We start from the raw sequence: 19,767 nt of genomic DNA on the forward strand, positions 1-19,767 counted from the left end.
TTTAGTGTGCATCTTTTTAATATTTGATTCTATGTTCAGTAAATATGATTCATGTCTCATCGGCTTATCTGGCAGAAAATTAGGGCCCTGTCAGCCAACTTTGCCAAGAGATATTACATCCGTTATGAATTCAAACTAACTTAGTCTTCACAGACATATTTTGTCCTTAGAAGTATTTTGATTGTGAGATCTTTTAGTGATAACATATCTGACAATGTTTATTAAACGGCAACCAAACTCTTAGTTTAAAACAAACAGCCAAAATACACTACGTTTTCCCTGTGCTCTAAAGTTAGAATGTCCTTAAGATAACTTTAATATTCTTTAATGTGTGTGTGTATGCTCAGTTGTGTTTGACTCCTTGCAATCCCATGGACTGTAGCCTGCCAGGCTCCTCTGTCCATGGAATTCTCCAGGTAAGAATACTGGAGTGGGTTGCCATTTCCTATCCCAGGGGGTCCTCCCAACCCAGGGATCAAACCTGCACCACTGAGGCACCTGAGAAGCCCAATCTTCTTTAATAAGCATGTTCAGTTTAACCTACTGTTTATTTTTTTTCTTCAAAGTTAACTCTTTTTAGAAGCTCAGTCTAAGGATATTTATCAAGACCTTTCGCCAAGCAAGAGTAAAAAGGCTTCAAATTAGGACTGAAGTGACTCAGCGAGGTTCACAGATTTAAGGAATGGACTTGTCGTGTTCTGTTTCTGCCGGGGGCGCTCCGCAGAGAGAGAAGCAGCGGAACTTCCCTCAGCAAAGGCAAGGGGTCCCGACGAGAGGTGAGCCTGCTGTCCGCCAACCCAGCCCCTTGGCGAGCAAGAGACAATCACAAACGACAGCGGTTCCGTATAAGCAGTTCCGCTTTATTGCCTCAAACTCTTGGTTTATATAGGCAAGCAAGGGGGTTTTGCGAGGGACTTTCTATAGTTGCACCAATCACGTTAAAGGTCAAATTGTCATGTGCCATAGTTGTACCAATCACATTAAAGGTCAAATCATAATATGCCATAGTTGCACCAATCACGTTAAAGGTCAAATCATCATGCTCCTTCATTGTAACAGGAGTCTATGGTGATCACGCGCTGTCCACCTCCATGGAAATCAAGAGAGCCAATCAAAAACTATAACATAGACCATGCCCCTATCTCTTCGGCTTAGTTTCGGAGGCAAAGCTAACCCATCTTTTCTAAGGTTTCCCATTTAGGGCCCCACATGTTTCCTTACTCTTCCTACTTGGCACTCAAAGTTCCATAGAAGCCCAGTTGCTTGAGAAGAATTTCAGTAAACTTTGCAGTCAACATGACTGTGGGGAAGACAAGTCCCTGGCTATGAGCTAGTCCTGTGCCCCAGACAGCAAATTCTGACCCCCACTGATTACATTTCCTGTGTTATACAGGCTAGTAATACTATTTCTTTACATCAGAAAACTTAACTATCTGTAATGATACATCTATTTGTGGTTATTTGATTTATGTACACATTCCCCAATAGACTGTAAATACCATGAAAATGAGGACCATGGCTAGTTTTGCTCACCATTACATCTCCAGCATTTAGTCTAGGAGGTGTTCAATAATTCTGTGATGAATGAAGTCTAGAGCCCAGATTTCTGGTTTCACTGGTTGGTCGTGCCTTGCATGACCTTGGACACAGAATTACATTTCCACTGAGTCTGAGATACCATGTTTAGAAGAGGGTCTTCAGCAAGATGGTCACTAAATGTTTGTCCATCCACTTTAGACTTCTAATCTCTTTAAATATAAAGGAAGGAAGAGAAGTCGTCCAGATTAGAAAATGGTCCAGTAGGGTGCTGTAAGAGAGGCAGTGGCAGAGGGTGGTTGGCTGAGCATCCCTAGGAAGTGGCATAAATGACTCCCGAATGAAGTGTGACCTCTCTACAGCCTTTGGAAAAATTGTGAAAGGAAAGAAGTTTCTCACTGAAAACTACTTTTTTCCTTATCAGTTTCTTAAATCCTCACACCCACCACCATCAACATGACCATGTTGACAACTCCAACAGATCAGTGTCCTCTCATCTCCCATTCTGTCCTGACTCTAAAAAAAAAAAAAAAGCTAAAATAAACACATTCACATATAAGCACACTTTTAGGAACTTTGTTGTTTTAACACTTTACTCTCCTGCCATTGGGGTCTGCATTTTCCAATTTAAGCTGTTTGGGGGGGATGTTTAACTCATACAAATTAAATAGTAAAGACTGAACGGTGGGAACTTTTTTTAGTGGTTTAAAGGAGGCTTTCATAAGCTTCCTCAAATCCCACGCAGAGGTGCCATACTTTACCAGCTTTACCTCACTGCCTGACTCCTAGGAGCATCAACAAAATCTGAGTACACAAACCCATCCTACATAACACTTTGTTAACAAAATCATCACTTAGGTACCCTTCTAGTGCTGAGACTCTCGTGAGGTATGTGAGGTATTCACCTTGGGAGCAAATTAAGGGGGCACCAAAAAGCTTAGTAATCAAGGTGATATTTTAATGTAACACCTTAAAATAAAAATGCAGAAAAAATTCATGATGAACAAGATACCAAGTTTTTAATGAGCCAACATCAATATTGATTTTTTTTCTTTTTGCCTCAGGCTTCAATATGGCTAGGCAATATGACTAGGCATTTGAACTCTTCCTCCCTTCCATTCTGATGAAACACAACTGTGAGTGTACATAATGAAACGTGCCAACAAGGCTCCTTGTGCTGATTGCATCACTGTAGGCTGGGGGAAGGGCTGTTGGGAGGGCACCCAGGGCTCAGACTATGGGAGCAGCCATCCAAGAACTGACAGGGAACCTTCAGAATGTGTCCTGGAGGGAGGTTTCCAAGCTCAAGAAAGAGGCTTCTGCTGGAGCACAGACACTCTTTAAAACCATTACCTGTCTGCACATAGAAATAGCAGGGTTTTCACATTCTTCAGGCAGCCATTCAGCCCTGCATACTGAAGAAGGGATCTCTGCCGTGAAACAGTGAAATACTTCATTTCCTGTTCTACCAAACATCCCTGTCCTGATAAAGTCCAGAGACAAACATAATATTGGTTGTTTTCTCTCACTCTAGGAGCAAATGCAGGGAGGGGGGACAAAGAGAGGGCTTTCTCTTCGGGGAGTGCTGAGAGAACACAGTAAATGATGACAGGAAGGATCTGTGTTCTGAGAGACTTTAAGTGAGTCGTGACGACCTCCCACACAGTGTCCCCAAGGGGCAGTGGGGGTGGGGATGAGGCATCTCATCAGTGCTGTTAGTGAGTCAGGCTGCCGTCAAGGCTTCAGCTCTCTGCTAACGTAGGCAGGGGGAAAATGCCAAACGAGAAATGCTCCTTACTTTACGTGAATGGAAGAATATTTGGGGAGTGAAAATTAATCCTTTTTGAAAATATATGATGGAAGGGAGCCACTCTTGAACCAAGCACCATACTGCCTAACAGCTGTGGCCAGCCAGACAACGCAAGAGGGATAATGTCAGGGAAAGCAGGCAGGGCTGACCTCAGACATCCAGTAGATGATATGACTCCATTCCTGGTGCCTCTGCATCACTGTGCTCCACCTGCAATGCCAATATCCTCCCTGGGCCATTTCCACAGACCTTTGGTTAGACACCGAGGACTAAGTTTAGAATGATCACCTAACATATTATTCTTTCCATTTTACTAGAAAGTTATTAATAAGAATTTTAAGGAATCCCTAAAGGTAATATATTAGGCATTTGTAATAGGCAGTAGGTAGATATTCCATGGCTGGAGATCCTGTGAAACATACAGGACACTGGAGATGTCCATTTACCAGATAGTGAGCTCAAAACAGTTAAAAAGGAAAACCTAAGGCTAATGAACTACCTAGCTTCCCCTTCAGTGTCCTTGCATCAGAGATATAGAAACTGAGAGACTAGAAACACTATCAGAGGCCAAGGCTTGCTTAGCAGATGGAGGCCTTTGCTCTTGGCATTCCTTCTTTGGAGTATTTTCCCCGTATCTCTTCCTCTGAGTGCCCCTCCATCCCTACCCCTCACCTCCAATATATCCACATCCTAATTCCCAGAACCGGAGTATGTTAGCTTTCACGTCATGGAGCAATAAAATGGAATTAAGGTTGATAAGGGCTTCCCTGGTGGCTTAGAAGGTAGAGTCTGCCTGCAGTGTGGGAGACCCAGGTTCGATCCCTGGGTTGATAAACATCTGTCCCTCGAGAAGCGGTGATTATCCTGGATTAATCAGGTACTAAGTAGAAGAGGCAGGCAGGGAAGGGGGCAGAAGGGTCACTGAGATCTAATGTGCTGCCTTTGAAGATGAAGGAAAGGGAACATGCCTTAAGAAATGCGCGTATCCCCTAAAATTTGAAAAAGGCAAGGAAACTAATTCTTCCATAGCGCCTCTAGAAGGAATGCAGGCATACAAACACCTAGCTTTTGGCCTCTAAGACCCACTTTGGACTTCTGAGGACAAAAACCTGTAAGACAATAAATTTGTGGTTTTAAGGTACTCTAGTAATTTGTTACAGCAGCAGTAGGAAACTAACACATCATTTGATCTAAGTTCAAATGTCATCTTCTAAAAGAGACTACTTGACGTCTCTCACCTGATAAAGGGTTTTGCCATGCCCAGGCACTTTTTATAACACATTTTCATGTTGTCTGCTTATTATTATCTACAGTTACTTTACTAATGTGTTTAGTACTCTTCCCTATCACAAGAATGTAAGTTCTAGGAGGGCAGTGGTTTTCTTTTCACATATTATCTCCATTGCTTTGCATACTACTACATAGTAGACACTTAAAATAATATCTGCAGTATGAATAAGCCTTAAGCTAACAAGGACCGTAACATTCCTGCTACTGCTCAGTCACAAAGGGCAGCTGTTACAACTGTCCCACGGCCAGTAGGTCCTGTATTGCAAGGAACTCCCAATACAAAACAGGAATACAAGCAGAAATAGCAAACAGAATTTTCCAAGTAGTTAATCAGCTGCTTAATTTTAGGTACCTGGAAGCAAAAAGTTGGAACAGTAAGCACTATCCCTGAACAACAGTAGACCAGACAGCCTTCTGTGATGGCCAAAAAGTAACCAGCTGGGGATGACCAGAAAGCTGTGAAAATATATGTAATTCACTCAGATTGCCTATATATCATGTAATTACAATTCATAAGGGAATCACATGTAAAAACACCTTATAACGTAAGGACAAAAGGATAAATTAAAAAAGGCCAAATCGTGAGATTACTTTCTTTTTATATTGATAGGTCATTTAATGGAAATTCTGAAGAGTATCAGCTTCTGCTAAATAAAACAGTGTTGATAATCTCCAGTTGTCTGGTCAGATACAAGCAGACCTGGTTCTTAAAAGGATAACCACAGAAAGGGCTGGCTGCCAGGGACGTTGGATCCGCCTGCTCCAGTGAGGGAGGCGGTGCTGTCTCGTCTTCCAGGCCCAAGCGCCCAACCAGCTGGGACTTGCCTAGAGCCGCGCATAAATCAAAAGGGCCGCACACCCTCCCGGACCAGAACAAAGCCAGCAGTAACAAGCCCGAGGGCCCTACGCTCAGCCAGCCAATAGCCATAGAAATGGGGCGGGACCTTGGGGGTAATTGACCAATAGGATGCGCTGGGGTTGGAGCTCTCCCCGGGTCTTAGGGCGGCCCGGGTTTGCAGCCCCCGCCCCAGGCCATGTGGCAGCCTCACAGCGCCGAGGCGTTCGCGGCGGCCTTCGGCGGGGTCTTCTTCCTGCTTTTCTTCGCCCTGGGGGTCCGCCAGCTGCTGAAGCAGAGACGGCCGTCGGGCTTCCCCCCGGGACCGTCGGGGCTACCATTTATCGGCAACATCTACTCACTGGCCGCCTCGGCCGAACTCCCCCATGTCTACATGAAAAAGCAGAGCCAGGTGTACGGCGAGGTACAGCCGACGGAGGGCCCGCGGCTTCTTCCCCGGGGTAGGGGATGGGGGTGGGGGTCCGGGGATGCTCGTGGGTGCCAGTTGTCGGGACCCTGCTCCGTGTGCCCGCAGCGTGGGAGCAAGCTCGCTTCCTGTGCCAAGGGACAAAGTCCTCAGGCGGCGCCACTGCCGGGGACGGGGGAAAGGAGAGCCCTGCCCATCCGTGAGCCCCGCCCACCCGACGCCCGCGGAAGCTGGGCGGGATTCTCCCGCCCCAGAGGGCGAAGAGGTGCCGCTCCTGCGCATGTGCAGTGGGACCCTGGACCCGCGCCGGACGCCCCGTCGGGCGTCACAGGCGCTTCCTTCAACGTTCGTTCCCCGCGCCCGGCTTCTCGGGTTCGTGGAACTTCACGCGGCGCGCGTAGGATAGCGTCCCCTTACGGCTTCTGGGGATTTCTAGGGTTGAGTTAATGGTTAATAGGAGGTCGTTGGGTATTTGCATTTGAGAATGGCTGATCTAGGCGTCTGCTGTGAGGAGAGAGCGCAGGTGAAGGACTGTGAAAGAGCGAATGAATTAATGAGTGAAGATCAGTGCCGTGTCCCACTGCTGTGCTGTCTTCCTGGAGATAGGAGCGCCCCTACAACAAACACGAGCCTCCCTTGCAGTGTGACCTCTCCAGGGCAAGTCTTCTAGTCGTTTTTTTCGGCAGGGGAAACTTTGGCGCAGACCCGCTGAGTGACTTGTAGGTTGCCACACAGCTACCAAAAGCAAGAGAAAGGCCAGAGTCCTAGCTTGCCTTGGGAAGAGTGTCCTAACATGGAGGAGGCAGAAGTTTCCAGAAAACGCCTTGACCCAGCTCAGTTGATTTGTTTTAAATCCTTTCCTTTATAGGAAACTACTAGCCAGACTGCCAGGTTCTGTGATGAAGAGGTGAAGAAGGCAGTGTCAACTTAAAAAAATGCCTGATGTGAGAGTTGGGAGTTAGTTTTATTAGGGGGCAAAATGAGGACTGCAGCCTGGGAGACAGCACCTCAGATAGCTCTGAGAAGCTGTTCCAGAGGCAACGGGATAAGGCCAGTATTTATGTGACTTTGGTGAAGGGGTTGTTCATGTAATCTGGGCACATATTTTTGCAGAAGGTTTTAGTAGTCGTGAGGAGCAGATGTCACCATGAATGAATTGAGTGCTTTTCTAGAAATGAAGAGATGCTAGAATTGGGTTCATAAAATCAGCTCCTGAAAATAGCAGCCCATCTGAAGACCTGTTCTGCCAGTTTTTTGGAATGGAGTGCCTCCTTCCTGGTGTCCATCATGACTGCCTTCAGGGCATATTGAAGGTCAGCAGGTGCAACAGCACTTGATGTAGAGGTAGATGGCAAGTGCCAATTTGTGGTTGACAGCAGTCCCAGCCTGACTTTAAGTAGTTACAGTCCAGTGAGAGAGAAAAATTAATGAACAACCACAAATTGTGTGTGTGGTGAAAAAACAGGACTGTTGGGCAGTTGTGGCATTCAAGTTTGGGATTACATTCATATTTAAACCAGTTTTTACAAGAATTGTTCTAAGTTTCTGCAGTTCACTAATGGTCCATATCACTATAGGAAGGCTGGACTTAAAGTAAATATTTATAATTCTTAGATTTTGTTTTCTTTCCTCCAGTTCGTGAGTGTGTTTGCATGGTTTTCATCAAATATATTTGATTTCTGGTGTGTTGGTATGAAGCATCATCAATATTACAGAGAAATCAGAAGATGTGAAAGCACAAGATGAGAGGTTGAGTCCTCTTTTGTCAGTTAAAACTTGACCTTTTTTGTCTAAATCTTAATTTTTCCTGATATGCATCATGGCAATAATAATAAGTGAACACAGCTAAGTGCTACTCAAATGTTCTTGATTATTAATTACAGAAGAATTTATTATACCTACATAGTAGAAAGTGTTTTTAGACCAGTTATGTGAAATGCTGTCATTCAGAATAGGAAGTTGTTTTTCGGATGTAGATGCTTGAAGTGAAAGGAACTCAATTTCTATGAACATTTGTTTGGGGGAGAGGGTAATCTTAATCTCCCAGGAATGTAGCCTGCTAGGCTCCTTTGTCCATGGAATTTGCTAGGCAAGAATACTGGAACAGGTTGCCATTTCTTACTCCAGAGGATCTTCCCAACCCAGGGACTGAACCCACGTCTTCTGTGTCTCCTACACTGGCAGGCAGATTCTGTACCACTGTGGTGGTTGTTCAGTGGCTAAGTCATGTCCAATTCTGCGACACCATGAACTGCAGCACACCATGCCTCCCTGTTCCTCACCATCTCCCATTGACTTGGTGATGCCATTCAGCCATCTCATCATCTGTCACCCTCTTCTCCTTCTGCCTTCCATTTTTCCCAGCATCATGGGCTTTTCCAGTAAGTCAGCTGTTTGCATCAGGTAGCCAAAGTATTGGAGCTCCAGCTTCAACATCAGTCCTTCTAATGAATATTCAGGGTTGATTTCATTTACGATTGACTGGTTTGATCTCCTTGCTCTCCAAGGGAGTCTCAAGAGCCTTCTCCAGCACCATCAGAGCCACCTGCAAATCACCCTTTGCTTTTTTGCTTTTTTGAGGGTGTGGAACCAAAAGATACAACCAACCCAAAGATCAGTAGAAGGAAGGATTTATTACTTGCAAGTAAAAAGAACATAATAGATCTTTCCCAAGGCAGCTTCTCTAGACAAGAAAATTGGGGATGTTTTATGTTAGGGTATATGCATGTTCATGAAGGCTTGGGCAGTGTGTGCACATTCATGAAAGGGCTTGAACAAGAAAATTCAGCATAGAACGGGGGCAGAATTTGACAGGCCAAGACAGTTGATTGAAGTCCCAGAGTTCAAAAAAGGTCAACATTTCTAAGGTTCTAGTTGATCTGGTGGTTGAACGCTTCAGGCTCATGTTTACCATTTAATGAGAACCGGGATTCTTTATAGCTGATGCATTATCTTTGCTATTGTTAATTGTTTTGTGTGATAAATCATTTGTTCTTTTATTCCCTTAAGATTAATTACTGAGACCTGTACAAGGGCAAGTATTGTGCCCAGGCTTAGATCCCCAGATGGCTTAAGGAGAAAATGACTTCTCTTAAGAAAGCCATTCCTGGTTCTTTCTTTCTGGGGACCCCCTATCCTGATGATAAACAATAGAATATATGAATGTGTTGGAAGATTATCATCTTGGGATAGGTAGCTCTGGTTTAATGGATTTGTGGCATGAATTACCAGTTTTATTGCTGGTACAACTATTTAAGGCAGCCATGGATCTTTATAGGCTTCCTTGATAGCTTAGTTGGTAAAGAATCTGCCTGCAGTGCCGGAGACCTTGGTTCGATTCCTGGGTGGGGAAGATCCCCTGGAGAAGGGATGGTCTACCCACTCCAGTGTTCTTGGGCTTCCCTCGTGGCTCAACAGGTAAAGAATCTGCCTGCAACGTGGGAGACCTGGGTTCGATCCCTGGGTTGGGAAGATCTCCTGGAGAAGGGAAAGGCTACCCACTGCACTGGCCTGAAGGTTGCAAAGAGTCAGACACAACTGAGCAACTTTCATTTTCACTTTGGATCTTTACAAAGTGGTCTTTCTATTGAAGGTGGTAAAATCAAATAGGGCTGACCTGTGTTATTATATGCAAGAGTGGAGGGAAAAGAAAATGCAGAAATTGAAAGGATGTATGCATTGAAGAGCAGACATTGTTTGAATAAGTCTATTTTAGACTTAAGTTGAAAACCACTTAAAGTATTAACCCTTTAATCTGATTGCTCTTTATCTTAGTTGTGAAACACTCCTACAGGTCTCTCATTGTCTTAGAGGTATTTTCCATTTATGACAAAGTCTCAGGGTTGGTTTGAGTTTTTAACGTACTATACTTTTCTTGGAAGCGGAAGGAAACTATTACCTCCTATACTTCTAGAAGGTTGTGGAAAGTTGTTTATATATCTTACTTATAAATAGAATCTTGTTTTTCTACTGTGTTTCATGATGATCTGGAGATGTGTGCTCAGAGAAAGTCATGGACTTTAAAATTGCTTATGAGAAGTGACAATCACTTCAAGTGACACCTACTTTTATGAAGTCTGTGAATTCAGTTCTTCTTCATAATTCTTGAAAGGAAGACAACCAGTCCTCAAGTCTTATACAGTCATTTTAAAAACATTCTTATATAGAAGTGTACCACACTGAGACTTAACATTACCTTAGAGATCCACCCTGAATGTGTAAGCTTCTGCAGTGACTAATCTTAACCCAGATTTTCAGAAGCATTCCCTAGCTAGGAAAGCTAGTATGAGGGGTTTTAACAGATTATTTTCAGGTAATGCACATAAGGATAATAAAATAATTACTTTGAGGCAAGTGGAGTTGACAACCTATAATTTATTTATACAGTAAGCATTTATTGAGATTTATGCAAGGCATTGAATGAGATTTTGTGGAGTGTTGAAAGATGAAAGGGATGAAATCACTGAATCAAAAGAGTTTATAATTTAGCCAGCAAGCAGAAGATAAGCATTCATATAATGCTTCTGGTTTTTTGTGTTAGTGCTATGTTGCTTCAGTAGTGTCTGACTTTTTTCTGTAACCCATTGTAACCCACCAGACTCCTCTGTCCATGGCATTTACCAGGGAAAAATACTGGAGGGGGTTGCCATTTCTACTTCAGGGGATCTTCCTGACCTAGGGATTGAACCTGTGTCTCCTGCATTGGTAGGCAGGTTCTTTTCCATTAGCGCCACCTTTGGTAGTATTAAAAAGTGCCATGGGAGCTTTTAAGCATGTGCTGTGGTGGTTCAAGGGAAAAAGAGAATGCACCAAGAAAGGCTTCATGGTGGTTGGTCCCTAAAGACTTGGTGGTTTGGACAGTATGGCAGTCAAAGGGGCCTTCCAAATGAGAATACAGCCCAAGCAAATGTTGAAAAGTATATGCAATTACCAGTTTTTATCAAAGGACTTTTTACATTCCTCTGTTATTAGCACTTAGTCTATAGTGTTGTAAAATATGCTTAAATGTGTTTCTCCACCACTTTTCTTTAATCCAATATATATTTATCAGTTGTTAGCATATGCTATGTACTATCCTAATTGTGGAGATTTAGCAATGAACAAAACAAGTGGAAATCCCTGCCCTTGTGTGGTTTACATTATAGTGGTGGAAGGGAGGCAGTGATCAGGATAGGAACAATGTAAACACAGTAAGTATATAACATGTTAGAGTATAAAGTATAAAATAACTAAATTAGGGTAAGGAAGATGGAGAATACTAGGGGTGAAATTTTAATGGATTAGAGCAGGCCTCACTGCAAAAAAAGGCATCTGAGCAAATACTTCAAGGAAGTGAAGTAGCAGGCTATGGGAATATCTAGGGGAAGAACATTCCAGGCCAAGGGAACAAGTACTAAGGCCTTGAAGCAGAAATATGCCATGTTGAGAGTCACCTGTAAAGAGACAAGAGGCAATCGAGATCATACAGGGGAGAAATGAAATATTAGAGTGATGAAGATTACACTAAATGAAAGAATAGTGATGAAGCTGGTAAGAAACTGTCATATTTTGTCTGTATTGTTAAGTTGAAACATCATGACAGCTGAGAAGTGATGTGGGGCTTGGGTGAAAAATGGAGTCAACATGGCCAGCTCAGGACTTCCCTGGCTGTCCAGGGGTTAAGAATCTGTACTTCCTCTGCAGGGGGTGCAGATTCAATCTGTAATCAGGGAACTATGATCCAGCATGCTGTATAGTGTGGCCAAAAGAAAAAAAATCCAAAACAAAAAACACCATGGGCAGTTTGGGACCTGAATATAGTTGTAGGATATCTACCTGGTGTCCCAGAATTGCTTGATATATGGAAAATCACACATCTGGTGTCATAAGTATTGAGTGCTGTGAGTTGAGGAGACACACAGAAGGAAGAGGTTTTTTTTTTTGTATTTACTTAAAATTATGCTTCTGGGAAAAGACTTTAAGACCATCCCATTACTGCTTTGGAAACTGAAAAGAGCCCCTCCTTTGCTCAGCTGATAATCACTTCCTTTGTACTGAAACTCTCGCACTGCCACTTTTGACATACCATTTCTTATGGCAGGCAGTCCACGACCCTTCCCCAAAGTTCTGGGTGTACCTTCTACTCCATTAGCAGGGTACATCCTTGTGCCAAAAACTCTTATTGCTCAGTTTGTTGATTCTGTTGCTACTTGGAGGTCTTTATCACTTTTTCTTCTGTAAATACTTCTGTTGAACTTCAGTTCTCTGCTAAGACTTCTGGTTTCCTCCATCCCACCCCCCCAAAAATTGTGTGAATCGTGGTCAAAATCCATTCTGCCTGTTTGCACAGAGATGAGGCTTGACTCGGTATTTTTGGCACTCGAAAACCCTCAGCCAGGGACTTCCATGGTGGTCCAGTGATTGAGAATCCGCTTTCCAATGCAGGGAACATGGGTTTGATCCCTGGTTGCGGAACTAAGATACTGCAGGATAACTACTGCAACCGGAGAAAGCCTGGATGCTGCAGCAGAGAGCCCTGTACACAGCGAAGAAGACCCTGCACAGCCAATTTTTTTTTTTTTTTTAAGTTCTCAGCCAGTGCCTGAGAGGATGAGGTTAAGCAGTCATTGCATCTCACTGATAAGGTAACACTGTTCCTTCACTGGATTAGGCCCTATGTGGGGCTAATTAGAATAGAGTACGGGAGGTATGACCTTTTAAGTGAACCTGTAGTGAAGCATGTGAGAAACTACAACAAGGAACAGGATGGATAGTCCATCTTTTAGCTCAGAGGCAGCCACCTGTACCAAAGTGGCAAATGCCTATACTCCAAGGTCCGATACCCTTAGGGCCCTCTGTTAACTTCATGGCATTCAGGGGCCTAAATAAATAAACCAATGAGTTTCAGTAAGTTTTGTTGAGGAAGGGGAAATTTTCCCCTCTGCCCCTCTTGAGTTCTTATGGCTGGACTAATAATAGAATTGACACAAGACAGAGTAACAGGAGAGAAAGAAACACATTAGAATTTGTGCACATGGAGGTCTCATAGAAATGGGATGGAGGAAGTGACCAAAGCAGGCAGATTTTATATTTTTTAGATAAAGAACCAATAAATTTGCAAAGAATTGACAGGACAAGAAAAACTTTGGTTTGGGGTGCCCAATTAGTGAAGAATCTAAACAGGTCTTGTGATTGGGCAGTAAATCAAAGAAATTACAAGATTTGTTTAGAAAAGGCTTCTCAGCCCCAAATTCCCTGTCTTTGGTAATTGGCAATAAGGAGTCCTAGGGCTTCCCTGGTGGCTCAGGTGGTAAAGAATCTGCCTGCAATGCAGGAGACCCAGGTTCAGTCCCTGGGTTGGGAAGATCCCTGGAGAAGAAAATGGCAACCCACTCCAGTAATCTTGCCTGGAGAATTCCATGGACAAAGGAGCCTGGTGGGCTACAGTCCGTGGGGCCATAAAGAGCTGGGACATGACTGAGCGACTAACACCAACACAACAACCTCCATATGCAAAGAGTGCACCTTTCTCATGAGAGATTTATTTCCTACTTTCAGGGAGATAAAAAGAGAGAGGTGTCCCTCATTTTTATTTATTTTTATTTTGGCTTGCAGGATCTCAGTTCCTTGCCAGGGATCACACTTAGGCCACAGCAGTGACAGTTCCAAGTCCTAACTAGTAGGCCACAAGGGAACTCCCTAGAGTATCCTTTTTGTGTTGGCTGGTTCTTCAGTAACTTTTAATTCAAAATAATTAATGTGCCATTGAGGCATATTTTGGGATTACATATCCCGGGGCCCAACAAAAGTTGTCTTCAGTTTCAAGTTTCTTGGGCCTTTGACAATCCCCTCCCCTACCTAAACCTAGAATAATAAATGATATATAGATGGAGTCACCTACTCAATTTTTCTTGGAAATAAACAGAGATTCTGAGATATCATTGAATGTTTTGAGTTAGAATGAATTTTAAAAGAGCATATAACTCAAGTATTTCTTGATTTTCTATAGCAGCCCCGAATTCCCAAAAGATTAAGGGTTCTATCTAGTGTTTAATGGCAAAGCTTAAAGTATAACCCAAACCTCCTGAATCTGGTACTGTTTTCATTACACCATTTACAAGGTTATATCTTGAGTTATTGAATGCATAATGAAATCATTGTGCTTGATAGGCCTTATAGAGAGAAGGCACTCTAAACAGTCAGCTGGGTAATAAATGCCAGTATTTTCAAGAAATAACAAATACTGAGAGAGCTGGTCTTAGTGCATGTAGATTTCTCTGGTTATATTTCTCAATATATTTTTCCATTTAAATGTTTTTCTTTTCTTCTCAAAGATCTTCAGTTTGGATCTTGGAGGTATATCAGCTGTGGTTCTAAATGGCTATGATGTAGTAAAGGAATGCCTTGTTCATCAAAGTGAAATTTTTGCAGACAGACCATGTCTTCCTTTATTCATGAAGATGACAAAAATGGGAGGTATGTTTGTTTTCACCTATCTAGTGATTTACTAAACTGTAAATTGCAGTTCTTATTTTATGTAAATTTATTACATAGTAGTGACTGAACAACTTACTTACAACAACAGACTTAGCGACTGAACAACAACATTCACGTGAAGTTTTAGAACCTACACATTTGAGGACTTTCACGCTGTATTACACTCACATTTTACACGCTAATTCTGTTGTAATCTAGTTCTAATAAATACTGTAAATGATGTTTTAAAGAATTAGCACAGGCAGGTTTTGTGAAACAAGTATACATATGTGTGCACACATCAGAAGTATGTTTTAAGCTAGTCTTGAGTGCTTGGTGACATTTTATGATCATTTTACTTCTAAGTTTATAAACCCTGAAACAGCCTTTCTTAACTACTAATTAATATGATATGTAAATGAAGAACTGTACGATATGTGTGAAGGACTCGTATTCTCTATGGTTTAGTCTTGATCAGTGTCAGATGATTACATATTCAACAAGAGAGAAAGGCTGAAAGATAACAGAATGGATGAGAAGAAAGCAACAGAAGACTAACATAGAATGTTGATGTCTGTACATCCATTTTCATACTTAATAGTATGAGTTTTTATGAACTTCAAATTTTTCCAATTTAATGAGAGCTTCACACTTCATTTCCAAGAAAAATGCAATAGCTTGGTTACATAGACTAAAGTATACATAGATTTAAAGTGAAAAAGATAAAAAGTAACTATTTATTAAATTGCAAAGCCAATCAACTGGTGCAAAGAAAACACCAATTTAAAAGGCTGAATTATCAGGCCAGGGTATGATGAAGCTTGAAAGCAATAGTATAACTAAAAAGCAAATCTCCAGATTCTTGTATACTCTTCTAAGTAATAATTAGACCAAAGAAGAAATTATACCACAAGTATGATAGAAGACCTTTTAGGAAATTATGAAAATGAATGATATGATCAGAGTAATATTTAGGATAAAATATATTTTCTGGCATTGCCTTTCATTGGAATGAAAACTATTCCATTGGAATTGGATTGGAATAAAAGCTGACCATTTCCAGTTGTGTGGCGACTGCTGAGTTTTCCAAATTTGCTGGCATACTGAGTGTAGCACTTTCACAGCATCATCTTTTAGGATTCTAAACAGCTCAACTGGAATTCCATCACCTCCACTAGTTTGTAGTGATGCTTCCTAAGGCTCACTTGCCTTTGCATTCCAAGATGTCTGGCTCTCGGTGAGTGATCACACCATTGTGGTTATCTGGGTCATGAATATCTTTTTTGTATAGTTCTTCTGTGTATTCTTGCCACCTCTTCTTAATATCTTCTGTTTCTGTTAGGTCCATACCATTTCTGTGCTTTATTGTACCCAACTTTGCATGAAACCTTCCCTTGGTATCTCTAATTTTCTTGAAGAGATCTCTAGTCTTTCCCATTCTATTGTTTTCCTCTATTTCTTTCCACTGATCACTAAGGAAGGCTTTCTTATCTCTCCTTGCTATTCTTTGAAACTGCATTCAAATGGGTATATCTTTCCTTTTCTGTTTTGTCTTAAGCTTCTCTTCTTTTCACAGCTATTTGTACAGCCTCCTCAGACAACCATTTTGCTTTTTTGCATTTCTTTTTCTTGGAAATGGTCTTGATCCCTGCCTCCTGTACAACATCACAAACCTCCGTCCATAGTTCTGCAAGCAATCTATCAGATCTTATCCCTTAAATCTATTTCTCACTTCCACTGTATAATCATAAGGGATTTGATTTAGATCATACCCAAATGGTCTAGTGGTTTCCCCTACTTTCTTCAATTTAAGTCTGAATTTGGCAATAAGGAGTTCATGCTCTGAGCCATAGTCAGCTCCTGGTCTTTTTTTTTTGCTGACTATATAGAGCTTCTCCATCTTTGGCTGCAAAGATTATTATCAGTCTAATTTCAGTATTGATCATCTGCTGATGTCCATGTGTAGAGTCTTTTCCTGTGTTGTTGAAACAGGGTGTTTGCTATGACCGGTGCATTCTCTTGGCAAAACTCTGTTAGCCTTTGATCTACCTCGTTTTGTACTCCAAAGCCAAATTTGCCTGTTACTCCAGGTGTTTCTTGACTTCCTACTTTTGCATTCCGGTCCCCTATAATGAAAAGGACATCTTTTTTTGGGTGTTAGTTCTAGGTCTTGTAGGTCTTCATAGAACTGTTCAACTTCAGCTTCTTCAGCATTACTGGTCGGAGCATAGACTTGGATTGCTGTGATATTGAATGGTTTGCCTTGGAAATGAACAGAAATCATTCTGTCATTTTGAGATTGCATCCAAGTACTGCATTTCGGACTCTTGATGACTATGATGGCTACTCCATTGTTCTAAGGGATTCTTGCCCACATTAGTAGATATAATGGTCATCTGAGTTGAATTCACCCATTGCAGTCTATTTGAGTTCACTGATTCGTAAAATGTCAATGTTAACTCTTTCCATCTCCTGTTTGACTACGTCCAGTTTACCTTGATTCATGGACCTGACATTCCTGGTTCCTGTGCAATATTGCTCTTTACAGCATTGGATTTTACTTCCATTACCAGTCACATCCACAAATGGGTGTTGTTTTGCTTTGGCTCCATCTCTTCATTCTTTTTGGAGTTATTTCTCCACTAGCGCATTCAAGCATGACCTAAATAAAATTCCTTATGCTTATACAGTGGAAGTGAGCAATAGATTCAAGGGATTAGTTCTGATAGAGTGCCTCATGAACTCTGGACGGAGGTTCATGACATAGAACAGGAGACAGGGATAAAGACCATCTCCAAGAAAAAGAAATGCAAAAAAGCAAAATGGTTGTCTGAGGAGGCATTACAAATAGCTGAGGAAAGAAGTGAAGTGAAAAGCAAAGGCGAAAAGGAAAGATATACCTATTTGAATGCAGAGTTTCAAAGAATAGCAAGGAGAGATAAGAAAGCCTTCTTCAGTGATCAGTGGGAAAAAATAGAGGAAAACAATAGAATGGGAAAGACTAGAGATCTCTTCAAGAAAATTAGAGATAACCAAGGGAACGTTTCATGCAAAGATGGGCACAATAAAGCACAGAAATGGTATGGACCTAACAGAAGCAGAAGATATTAAGAAGAGGTGGCAAGAATACACAGAAGAGCTATACAAAAAAGATATTAATGACCCAGATAACCACAAGGGTGTGATCACTCACCTAGAGCCAGACATCCTGGAATGAGAAGTCAAGTGGGCCTTAGGAAGCATCACTACAGACTAGTGGAGGTGATGGAATTCCAGTTGAGCTATTTAGAATCCTAAAAGATGATGCTGTGAAAGTGCTGCACTCAATATGCCAGCAAATTTGGAAAACTCAGCAGTGGCCACAGGACTGGAAAAGGTCAGTTTTCATTCCAATCCCAAAGAAAGGCAAAGCCAAAGAATGCTCAAACTACTGCATAATTGCACTCATCTCACATGCTAGTAAAGTAATGTTCAAAATTCTCCAAGCCAGACTTTAACAATACTTGAACCCTGAGCTTCCAGATGGTCAAGCTCATTTTAGAAAAGGCAGAGGAACCAGAGATCAAATTGCCAATATCTGCTGGATGATTGAAAAAGCAAGAGAGTTCCAGAAAACATCTATTTCTGCTTTATTGACTATGCCAAAGCCTTTGACTGTGTGGATCACAATAAACTGTGGAAAATTCTGAGAGAAATGGAAATACCAGACCACCTAACCTGCCTCTTGAGAAATCTGTATGCAGGTCAGGAAGCAACAGAACAGGACATGGAACAAGAGACTGGTTCCAAATAGGAAAAGGAGTATGTCAAGGCTGTATATTTTCACCCTGCTTGTTTAACTTCTATGCAGAGTACATCATGAGAAATGCTGGGCTGGAGGAAGCACAAGCTGGAATCAAGATTGCTAGGAGAAATACCAATAACTTCAGATATGCAGGTGACACCACCCTTATGGCAGAAAGTGAAGAGGAACTAAAGAGCCTCTTGATGAAAGTGAAAGAGGAGAGTGAAAAAGTTGGCTTAAAGCTCAACATTCAGAAACTAAGATCACGGCATCCGGTCCCATCACTTCAAGGCAAATAGATGGGGAAACGGTAGCAGACTTTATTGTTTTGGGCTCCAAAACCACTGCAGAATGGTGATTACAGCCATGAAATTAAAAGACGCTTACTTCTTGGTAGGAAAGTTGTGACCAATCTAGTCAGCATATAAAGAGCAGAGATCTTACTTTGCCAACAAAGGTCCATCTAGTCAAGGCTATTGTTTTCCAGTAGTCATGTATGGATGTGAGAGGTGGATTATAAAGGAAGCTGAGTGCCAAAGAATTGATGTTTTTGAACTGTGGTGATGGTGAAGGCTCTTGAGAGTTCCTTAGACTGTAAGGATATCCAGCCAGTCCTCCCTAAAGGAGATAAGTCCTGAGTGTTCATTGGAAGGACTGATGCTGAAACTAAAACTCCAATACTTTGGCCACCTGATGGGAAGAGCTGACTCATTTGAAAAGACCCTGATGCTGGGAAAGATTGAAGGCAGGAGGAGAAGGGGACGACAGAGGATGAGATGGTTGGATGGTATCACTGACTCAATGGACATGAGTTTGGATAAACTCTGGGAGTTGGTGATGGACAGGGAAGCCTGGTGTGCTGCAGTCCATGGGGTCGCACAGGGTCGGACACGACTGAAATGACTTAGCAGCAGCAGCAGCAGACCTGGGGAGTTCGTCTTTCGGTGTCCTATCCTTTTGCCTTTTCATGCTATTCATGGGGTTCTCAAGGCAAGAATGCTGAAGTGGTTTGCCATTCCATTTTCCAGTGGACCTCGGTTTGTCAGTACTCTCCACCATGACCCACCCATCTTGGTGGCCCTATATGGCATGGCTCATAGTTTCATAGAGTTAGACAAGGCTGGGGTCCATGTGATCAGTTTGGTTAATTTTCTGTGATTGTGGTTTTCATTCTATCTGCCCTCTCATGGATGAGGATAAGAGGCTTATGGAAGCTTCCTGATGGGAGAGACTGACTGAGGGGGAGTCTGGGTCTTGTTTTGATATGTGGGACCATGCTCAGTAAATCTTTAATCCAGTTTTCTATTGATGGGAGGAGCTGTGTTTCCTCCCTGAGGCCAAACTATGGTGGAGGTAATGAAGATAATGGCAACCTCCTTCAAAAGGTCCCATGCACTGCTACATTCAGTGCCCCTGACCCTGAAGCAGGCCATGGTTGACCCACACCTCCACCAGAGACTCCTGGACATGCCCAGCCAAGTCTGGGCCAGTCTCTTGTGGGGCCACTGCTCCTTTCTCCTGGGTCCTGGTGCACACAAATTTCTGTTTGTGCCCTCTAAGAGTCTGTTTCCACAGTCTGTGTAAGTTCTGGAGGCTCTATGGTGGGGTTAATGGCGACCTCCTCCAAGAGG

The 19,767-nt window shown here is 42.4% G+C and overlaps 1 protein-coding gene across 8 annotated transcripts in view; it reads left to right on the forward strand.

Moving 5' to 3' along the window:
* Window positions 1-5,589: 5,589 nt before the first annotated feature.
* LOC101117786 (vitamin D 25-hydroxylase) overlaps window positions 5,590-19,767 on the forward strand; it is a 30,131-nt gene continuing 15,953 nt past the window's right edge. The window contains exons 1-3 of one of the 8 annotated variants that reach the window (XM_060399866.1): window positions 5,782-5,895; window positions 12,322-12,521; window positions 14,211-14,352. Coding sequence is in view for 3 of the 8 variants with exons in the window: in XM_004016131.6 (XP_004016180.2) it covers window positions 5,671-5,895; window positions 14,211-14,352 (367 nt within the window). In the remaining 5 variants the exon portion in view is untranslated. The other 7 variants (XM_060399869.1, XM_060399868.1, XM_060399867.1 and 4 more) reach the window with 7 other exon arrangements.

This window comes from Ovis aries, chromosome 15, assembly GCF_016772045.2.
Source record: "Ovis aries strain OAR_USU_Benz2616 breed Rambouillet chromosome 15, ARS-UI_Ramb_v3.0, whole genome shotgun sequence".
Classification (NCBI taxonomy): Eukaryota; Metazoa; Chordata; class Mammalia; order Artiodactyla; family Bovidae; genus Ovis; species Ovis aries.